Raw genomic sequence first — 10,298 nt, forward strand, 5'->3', positions numbered from 1 at the left:
CACAATGGCTATACCAGATTACATTCCTACCAACAGTGCAGAAGGGCTCCCCTTTTACCAAACCTATACAACATTTATTGCCTTTGTTTTCTTGATAGTAGCCATTCTGACAGGAGAGTGATGGAATCTCAAGGTAGTTTTAATTTGCATTTCCCTGATGGCTAAGAATGTTGAGCACTTTTTAAGATGTTTATATGCCATCTGCATTTCTTCTGGTGAGAACTCTCTATTTAGTTCCACTGCCCATTTTTCTAATTGTGTTGTTTGATTTCTTATTGTTCTGTTTTTTTAGTTCTTTGTATATTCTGGATATTAATCCTCTGTCAGATGTGTAACTGGCAAAGATTTTCTCCCATTCTGTAGGTTGTCTCTTTGCTCTATTCACAGTGTCCTTTGCTGTACAAAAGCTTTGTAATTTCATGAGATCCCAGTAGTTGACTAGTGGTTTTATTTTCTGAGCAATTCGGGTTATGTTCTGAAAGCCATTACCTATGCCAATATGTTGAAGGGTTTCCCTTACCTTTTTCTGTAGCAGTTTCAGAGTTTCAGGTCTGATATTAAGGTTCTGATCCACTTGGATTTGATTCTTGTGCATAGGGAAAGACAAGGGTCTATTTTCATTTTTTTACATTTAAATATTCAGTTTTCCAAGCTCCATTTATTAAAAAGGCTGTCTTTTCTCTAATGAATATATATATATATTTTTTGGCGAGGCACATATTTATTGTTGAAACACTTTTACACACATGTTGGGTGGGCAGGATTTAAGAGGTGGGTAGAGCTGTAATGACAGCTTCGGTGAAGTCATGGCAAGTAGTGTAGCCACCCATATCAGAGGTTCGAACCTGTGGGGGGAAATTGTCATCATCCTGTGGCCTGGGCCCTGTCCCTAACACCCACCGCCCAGCAGCTTCCTAAGGAAACCAGACCCAGGACAACCTAGCCTCTGCTCAGAAAGCAATTATGGTCCACTGTTTCTTCCCTGGTCCACTGTACTGAAGGGATGTGTAGGAAGCATGGTCCTTGTGAAGTTGGAGGGAGTTAAGGGCTCTAGCCCCCATGGGGGGTGCAGGTGGCCGATGACAGACTTGATGAAGTCAGTTGTGGTGCTGTAACCGCCCATGTCTCGAGTCCGCACCTTGCCAACTTTGATCACCTTCTTCACTGCATCTGCAATCATGCTGGAGTGATTCTCAAGATTGAGGTGCCGCAGCATGTTAGAGGCCGACAGCAGCATGGCTGTGGGATTGGCTATATTCCTACCCACTGCCTGGGCAAATGGGTGCCGGGCACCCGTCTCAAAAACTGCATACTCTGAACTATAGCTCTCACCAGGGACCACACCAGCTCCTCCAACAAGGCCAGCAGCTAGATTGTCAATAATGTTCCCATATAGATTGGGCATCACAAGTACATCGAATTGGTAAGGATTCTGTACCAGCTGCATGCAGCAATTGTCTATTATCATTGTCTCAAATTTGATTTTGGGATACAGTTCAGCAACTTCCTCACAGCACTGCAGGAACAGCCCGTCCCCAAGTTTCATGATGTTGGCCTTGTGGACAGCTGTGACCTTGCTCCGCCCCTTCTTGGTAGCATAGTCAAAAGCAAACTTTGCAATCCGCTGGGACTTGGTTTGAGTGATAATCTTCAAGCACTCAATTACACCTCTCGCACTCTCATGTTCCAGAGAGCTATATTCCCCTTCTGTCTGCTCTCGAATGATCACCAGGTCTAGATTGTTGTGCCGAGTCTTGTACCCAGGAAGGGACTTCACGTGGACTACATTAGCAAATAAGTCCAACTTACGCCTCAGCCTCATGTCATAGGAGGCTAGTTCCCCCTTATACTCCATTGGGGTATGAATCTTTCCAATGATGGCAACTTTGTTCTCCTTCATAGAACTCAGCAACTGCTCCAGCTTCTCCTCAGAGGCCATGTTCTGCACCTCGCTCAGGTGGTGCTCCTGGAACTCCACGGGGACAGAGACAGCCTTGAACACCTCCTTGACCGCGTGCATGAGCTCGGGGCCCACGCCGTCTCCCGGCAGCATGGTCACAGGAAAGGCGCTCTCCACCCTCACGTCCTGGGCCTGGCTCTGGGAAGCGGCGCTGGCAGACGCCGAGGTACTCAGACCCCTCCATGCTCCGGGGCTGCGGGCGGCGACCACCCGGGTCAGCCAGCGGACACCGCTCCCTGCCGCCATGTCCTGCGCTCGAGTCGAACGGAAGTGACGCCTCTAATGAATATTTTTGGCATCTTTGTTAAAAATCAGATGGCTGTAGCTGCCTAGATTATCATATGTGTCCTCTATTCTGTTTCATTGATCTGCGTGTCTGTCTTTGTGCCAATACCATGCTGTTTTTGTTCCTATGGCTTCATAATATAGCTTAAAATCAGGTATGGTGATAACACCAGCCTTATTTTTGTTGCTCAAAATTGTTTTGGCTATTCAAGGATTTTGTGCTTCCAAATGAAATTTTGGATTTTTTTTTTTCTATTCCTATTAAGAATGCCATTGGATCCTTAATGGGGATTTCATTAAATGTGTAGATTGCTTTTGGTAAGATTGGCATTTTCACTATATTGATTCTTCCAATCTAAGAACATGGGATATCTTTCCATTTCCTTGTGTCTTCTGCAATTTCTCACTTGAGTGTTTTAAAGTTCTCATTGTAGAGCTCCTTCACTTCCTTAGTTAAGTTTATTCCAAGGCACTTTATTTTTTTTGAGGCAATTGTGAATGGTAGAGAGTCCCTGATTTCATTCTCCACACATTTGTTGTTGGTATATAGGAAAGCTACTGATTTCTGTGTATTTATTTTGTATCCTGCTACATTGCTAAAACTGTTTATCAGCTCTAACAGTTTGCTGGTAGAGTTTTTAGGATCTTTTATGTATAGAATCATATAATCTGCAAATAGTGATAATTTGATCCCTTCCTTTCCAATTTGTATCCCTTTTATGAGTGTCTCTTGCTTTATTTCTATAGCTAAGACTTTCACTACTATATTCAATAAAACTGGGGACAGTGGACATCCTAGTTTTGTTCCTGAATTTAGTGGAAAATCTTCGAGTTTTTCACCATTTAGTATTATGTTGGCTATAGTTTTGTCATAAATAGCTTTTATTATGTTGAGATATGTTCCTTCTAGTCCCAGTTTCTGTAATATTTTTACCATAAAAGGATGTTGGATGTTGTTAAATGCCTTTTCGGCACCTATTGAGATGATCATATTCAGTGGTAAAGAAGAAATTATGAAATTTGCAGGAAAATGGATGGATTTGGAAAGGATTATCCTAAGGTAACCCAGGCCCAAAAAGCCAAACATCGCATGCTTTTTCTTATATGTGGATCCTAGCTACAATGTATAGACTTGTGTGTGATCTGTATCCAAGAATCAGTAGTAGAGGCCCATAAGCTAGAAAAAGGCTATAAGGGAGGGAGGAGAGGGAAGGTCTAAGAGGATGGTATTGTAAATATGTAAGAAGAAGAACAGATTACAGGGAGGGCAAGGAGGTCAGGGGAAGAGATGGTATAAAAGAAAGATGGTGGTGGTGGGGAGAGAGGTCACTCAAAATTCAAGATATTCTGAATAAGTCATATGAAAATCTACTTTTTTAAATAATGGCACATCCAGAAGCCATAGATTGTTACCAGAAAATTTTTAGTGCCATGGATGAGATACCTCCCAGTGAGTCATTGCCCAGGGAGGTCTATGTTGCCTTCAAAACATTACAGGCTATTGCCAAAGCTCTTGGTTTCCCATGAGAAAGAGATGGTATGGCCCTATTGCTAAAGATGTCACATGCCTGAGTGGCAAAATCACTGAGAAATCAATGTAGTGCCGAGCAGAAAACCTTCTCCCTGTAACCCAGCAAACTGAAAGCTGGAGAAAGCTGCACTGAATGAAGCCCTCTGGGTGACAGAAGTCATCAGTGGTGAAAACAATGGACACTGGAAGCCTCATGTTTGGCCAGACAGGCCAAATGTCTGAATGAGTGCAATAGTGGCATGTCTGCTCTGGGGGAAACCAACTGCTCTCTAATTGGACTGAAGACCCACTCTATGGGAGGGAATACATGCCTGGTACTGAAAACCTAATCAAAAGCCTATGGCAGGAGAGGTCATGAGCCTTAGGGGTATAAAGCCTACTCTTGTCTGGATAAATACATATATTACTCTCACCAAATTGCCCTGAAAGCACTACACTTAATGTTCATACTCATATATTAATTCTACTCTCACTTCTCCTTAGAGAAGCTTCTCTTTTCAGATGGTGATGACCCAAAAGGCAACATAATGCTGAGAAGAAGGGACAGAGGAGTAACCAGCACTGAAACATGTCACAGCCTCCAAGGCTCATGTCTATTGTAGAAGAGGTGGCAGAAAGAATGTAAGAGCCAAAGGAAGGGTACCACTCCTTACATGCGACTGTCTGGACAGAATTTGGCCTTGATATCCAAGACCTCACAGTGCCTAGCAATATCCACACAAGACCCTCATATTAGGAGTAAAAGATGATGACATCAAATTAAAAGAGACTAATGGAAAGAGGGAGGGGATATGACAGAGAGCAGAGCTATGAAGGAGAAAGTGGGAGAAGGGAGGGTAGGGGAGGGAAATACCATGTTTTGTTGTCTGTAAGTACAGAAGTTGTCAATATATATATATACAAAATCAAATGAGGTCGATGCCCAAAGTGGTTGGTCAGTACCGCCTAGGACCTGAGCAGCGGGAGACACGGCGGTAGCGGAGGCCTCAATCCCACGGCTCCGATAAAGGCGTGACCAGCCGCAAGCCCAGAAACTCTTCCCGCACCCCCACTTGTTGAAAATCTGACTTCCACGCGTTTCCTGCGTGGAGCAAACGGAAGAGTGCCTGGGTTTGCAGTGGAGAACCTCAAACAAACAAAAAGACCGGAAACTCATTGGAGCCTTACTCAAAGTCAGGATGGGCCGCTGTGTAGTCAGGGCGCTTGGCTGCTCTGCTCCGCAGGTGCCGCCCTGGATGGAGGCCCTGGGCTTGAATGTGGAGGCGAGCGTCGCGGAGACGAGGAAAACTGCCGCACGTCCCGCAGCGTCCGAGCCCCGCCCGCAGGCCCGCCGAGAGTGACCTCGGGTCCAAGCCTCCTACCGGGACGGCGGGCTTTGAGGAGCGGCACTGAGGCGGAAGCCGCGGCGGCACCGCGTCTCCTCGGTGCTCAGGACCGCGCCCACAGAGAAGGTCGGTGTCGCCCGCCCGGACAGGGCTGACGGTCCAGCAGTGCGCGCTTTCCCGTCTGGCCACGGGCAGACTGGAGCCTCCAGACCTAGGTCAGAGCAGCTCTGGAGACGTATCTGTGAAAATGAGAATCAGCTCCTCAGCTCACAAGATTGTCGACAAGGAGGTTATCACCACTGCGATCAAGATAAATAATGTGCAGTATTAAAGTTAATGTGTTGATTGTGTTCATTTTTATATTGATTTCATTTAAAATCATGTGATGCAGAATAGTTTTGCAATGTGTATACAGTTGCAAGCAGAAAGAAAATAAGACCTCACTGCAAAACTATTAATTTTAGTCACCAATGGTATAAAGCAAAACTTAGGTATACAGTGTACCTTATGGTTATCTTTAAAATGGATGGTTTTTCTCCTGAGCGAGTTCATGGAGGAATTGCCCTTCGTTTTTAGGCCGTTGCCATGTATGACTATTCTTGTGAGGTTACATAGTTACTAGGATTGAAGAGTCTAGCCTAGGAAATTGAAGCTGCTGCCATGGCATAGCGCTCACAGTAACTTAAAGGAATTACTCTGACTACAGAACCCTCTTTAAAGTGGAAGGGAAGGTAGAAAATGTTCATTTAGCTTGAGATCCATAAGGGAATGTACAGAAAGGTTCTTACAGCTTGAGACCCCTAGGAAAAAAAGACTGTGCATTTCAAACTGTTATATATATTTGATTTCACTATCTTCAGTTCCTGTCTCTTTTCCTCCCTTTTAAAGATGTACTGTTTTTAGTAGCAGCTTTGAGTGACTGAAAGACTAAGTGGAGGATTTTGCAGTGACAAGATTTTAGTCTTACGATGAACACAAATTTTTGAACCGTGGCTTTCATTTTAAGCATCATCTTGGATTTGCAAACTTTTTCATGTCTTGGTATTAAGACTACTTGACTGATCTTTTAAATACTGCAATTGAATTTCCTTTGTACAGGGAATTAGTAGTTACTTTTTGGCTGACAGATCAAATGATAAAAATGCTGCCTAGACATCACTTTTCCATAAGATTTTTGAAGAGTTTATTTAGATAAGTAGACTAAAAACAAATTTTACTTTCACTTTTATCTGCTTTGCCTCTGATGGCAGAAAGTTTTTAAACTTGCACAGTAAGTGGTTGTCTGGAAACTCGGGCATGATTTTTGTAGTAGATTTTTGCTGCTTAGTTGTTTGAGTCAGAAATAATCAGTCTGGTTAAGGTCAGCCATGTCTAGTTTTTTAGAACTCCACTATACTAAAGGTTGTCAAAGTTATTTAGCCCAGATAAGCCCTCTTCATCAGGGGATTCAAATATTATTTAAATTAGCAACTGATAAACAGAACTAGAGCTTTAATATTTATAAATATGTATATTTGAAAGCATTGGAGTTTGTGTTTCTCTTACAAAGCAATGGCATTTTATAACCTTATGTGACTTGGAGTTATCTTTGATGTCATTGTGCCATAATTTCCATTAAGTAAAAAGCTATTATTAGTAAACAAAAAAAATACTACAGTTTGTATCTTTAAGACACAATTGTCCATAGGGTCTTTTACAGACTATGTAAACCCTAAGCCAGGTTGTCAGAAAAATGACCATCTACTTTTATATTTGTATTTGTTTTCTATTTAGAAAGCTTGATGCTACCAAAAAAAAAAAAATCACTTGTGAAAATTTGAAGTTTATATTTTTCTCCAGTTGGGCTATGTTCAAGCAGCCCCATGACACCTGACACAGGCTGCAGCTGGTAAAACACATGAGGCCACAGCTCATTGAGTTTGGTTTTCTCTTTCTCAGGAAAGAATCAGACGACCAGGTTTAAATGAAGATGGTAGGACACTGAAGAAGCTAAGAAAAAAATTGAGTTTTATGGCACTATTTTCAAAGTAAAATTATAATAATTCTACTTTTTTAGAATTTCACGTGGTTTGAACTGTTCAGTATTGTCTGAATATGAATTAGTACTACCAACAAACATGGCAGAACAGCTGTTAGTCTAGTAAGGATACTGATGTTGCACTGATGTTCACATTTGAGTTCATTACTGACTTCATAATCTGTCCCTAGAGAAGTATTTTTCCAGGCTTGCAACTATTCCCACGTGTTTCCCCTTCTGTTAGGGGAAGCTAATGTTAATATTACTTTACTGATTATGAAACTTTTCCCTGAAACTGGTTAAATTTGTTTAATAGTTAAATGATTATATTAGCCTGCTCAAACAAAAATTTGTGAGACCACAATGGGCATATGATAACAAGAGAATGTCTAAGAGGCATGTGCTGTTTGGAGGCAGAGAGAACATGCATATAGAAGCTTTCAGTCTTAATTATATAGTGATTAGTGTGATGCTATTCTTGGAAAAATTGCAGTCTTTTTGATAAGTTGTATGCATAATCATATGATATGTAATGTTTCACTTATAAGCTGTCTTCAACGTTACCATTAGTGTTTTCTCAAAGTATAGTAGTATGTTTTCCAGAATTTCACTATATGCTTACAGTAAATAGTTCTAGCTTGTTGAAATGTTGAATTTCTTGTCAGTTTCTTTTTAATTATATGGAGCATATAACAAGCCTGAAAGACATTGTAATCATTTTTTACAGGGTGAAAATTTAGAAATATTGTATATGAGAGCCTATATATTTTATCATTATCATCTTTGATTAAGACTTTTTAAAAATTGTTCATTTTTATTTATTTTTATTTGGGAGTGGCAGACAGAGAGAGGAAGAGGCATGTGGAGAAAGACAGAGAGAATGGGCACGCCAGGGACTCCAGCCACTGCAAACGAACTCCAGATGCATGCGCCCCCTTGTGCCTCTGGCTAACGTGGGTCCTGGGGAGTTGAGCCTCTAACCGGGGTCCTTAGGCTTCACAGGCAAGTGCTTAACCGCTAAGCCATCTCTCTAGCCCAAGGCTTTTTTAAATTACTATTTAACAAATGCTACTTACAGTTAATGCCTATGGCCCTACTGAATTTTAAGGGGCCAGAAAACTTTAAAAAAAGTTTTACATCTTACTGTTGTAACCATTTAAGTATTATCTTTGGGTTTTCCTGAAGTATTAATCGCATAGAAACTTTAGCAAGCATAGTTGGCAGGATTCTTAAACTGAAACTTGCCTAAATATGTATTTGAATGTTAATGGAAACACATACAAGCAAAATAAAATTTAAGGTGGCCTAAAAGAAAAAAAATCAAATGATTTGAAAATATGGGTATTTTTTTTAAAGTGTCCATTTGAGCATTCTATAAAGAAGGGAAAAAGACATCAAACTAGATTATTACAGTGAAGAGCCTGTGTGTGACATGTGAAAGTTCCCCTAAAGGAGACTGAACTTTACATTATTACCAAGGACAATAGTTATGGGATGGTTGGGTACATTAATCCAAATCTTTCTTTAAGCCCTGTGTCTTGATGTCTGAAATTTTCACTGTGGAGCCCAGGCCTTCGGATTAGAACATTGTCTTTTGGTTTCTGGTTAAAAATGAATGCATGATCCACAGAGAATAAATAGTGCAATCAGCTACCAACCACGGCACAGGGTGAAGAGAACTTGTTGTTGTATGGCCAACTCTGCCTCCAGCCTTGCTAGCTGCTTCTTCAAGCAAGGAAGAGTTGTGGATGAGAATTACTGAAACTGAAGAACTTGAATGGATCAGGACAACTAATAGATGAAGAATTGTAACATCAGATGCACAAACGTAGCAGCTGCCCTTTCACTCTTTCCTGTACCCTTTGGGGGTGTATTATTGAACTCAAGACCAGATTACTCTCTTTCTATTGATTTCTTGAAAAGATAAGATACCACTAAAGGGACTTAAGGTTTGGCTAAGATATCCCAGCTGTAGAATTGTAGTCAGCCATTATTAGCACTGTGACCAAGGGTATTAGGCACTACAGTAAGCTATTAGCACAATGATGCTTTAAATTTTAGTTGTTATTGATTTTGGTTGCTCATCTAAGACACTTAGAAAATTGAAGGGCAGTGAACAACTGACATTACAGTGTGTGTGTGTGGGGGGGGGTGTGCAGAGCCTCTTGACACTGTAAATAAACAGTAGGTGCTTGCATTATTTTTTGTGCCTGTTTTATGTGGAAGGCTTAGGAATTGAACCTGAGCTAGCACTGAGCCAACTTCCCAGGCCATGACACAGCAGGATGTTAGTATTTCTTTGTGGATTCCTGGAAATGGCAGCATTAAATACTATCAATATTATATTCTAATATAAAATTGACAACATTGATTACTCATCTGAGAATCAGTTTATCAACTTACCTTGAAAAGATGACCTTTTACTGAATTTTTTTCCATCAATTTGGACGTGAAATGTCCCTCACAGTCTCATGTCTGAATGTTGATCCCCAAGTTTGTGGCACTGTTTGAGAAGTTTGTAAATCTTTAGGAATGGAGGAAGTGCATCCCTGGGAGTTGGCCTTAAGGTGTTACAATACAGCTCCACTTGGTGTTCTTGTACTTTCTACTTCTTCCTCACTGATATGAAGATGTGATGCCAATTGTCTGCCCCTGCCATGCTTTTCCTGTCATAATAGACTTCCCTCATAAATGTAAGCTGAAATAAACCCTTTCCTTCCATAAGCTGCTTATGGTCATACATTTTGTTCCACAATGAGAAGGTAACTGATGCAATATGCATTTATTATCTCACAAAGCAAGACAGTTTTGTAAATCCGGTCACTCCTTTCCATCTTCATGTTTTTGTTTCCATTTATATAAAAGTTATTAAAAATATTGGTGGGGCTGGGGAGATGGCTTAGTGGTTAAGGCACATGCCTGCAAAGCCTAAGGACCCAGGTTTGATTCTCCAGGTCCCAGGTAATACAGATGCATATAGTGGCACATGCGTCTGGAGTTCATTTGCAGTGGCTAGAGGCCCTGGCACACCCATTCTCACACACACTCTCTCCCCTACCCCTCTCTGTCTCAAATAAATAAATAAATAAATAAATAAATAAATAAATAAATAAATAAATAAAAATAAATCTTTAAAAACCTATTGGTGCTGGGAAATGACTCATAGGATAAAGGCACTTG

The 10,298-nt window shown here is 41.0% G+C and overlaps 1 protein-coding gene across 1 annotated transcript; it reads right to left on the reverse strand.

The window, feature by feature from the left end:
* Window positions 1–710: 710 nt before the first annotated feature.
* Window positions 711–2,225, reverse strand: LOC123462160 (isocitrate dehydrogenase [NAD] subunit beta, mitochondrial-like). Its single transcript, XM_045154643.1, has 2 exons — window positions 1,139–2,225; window positions 711–845 (listed from the first exon to the last, which is right to left on the reverse strand). Exons 1-2 carry the CDS (start codon window positions 2,204–2,206, stop codon window positions 765–767), a joined length of 1,149 nt encoding a protein of 382 aa, XP_045010578.1. The 5' UTR covers window positions 2,207–2,225; the 3' UTR covers window positions 711–764.
* Between the last annotated feature and the right edge of the window lie 8,073 nt (window positions 2,226–10,298).

Source organism: Jaculus jaculus, chromosome 7 (assembly GCF_020740685.1).
Source record: "Jaculus jaculus isolate mJacJac1 chromosome 7, mJacJac1.mat.Y.cur, whole genome shotgun sequence".
In the NCBI taxonomy this organism is placed as follows: domain Eukaryota; kingdom Metazoa; phylum Chordata; class Mammalia; order Rodentia; family Dipodidae; genus Jaculus; species Jaculus jaculus.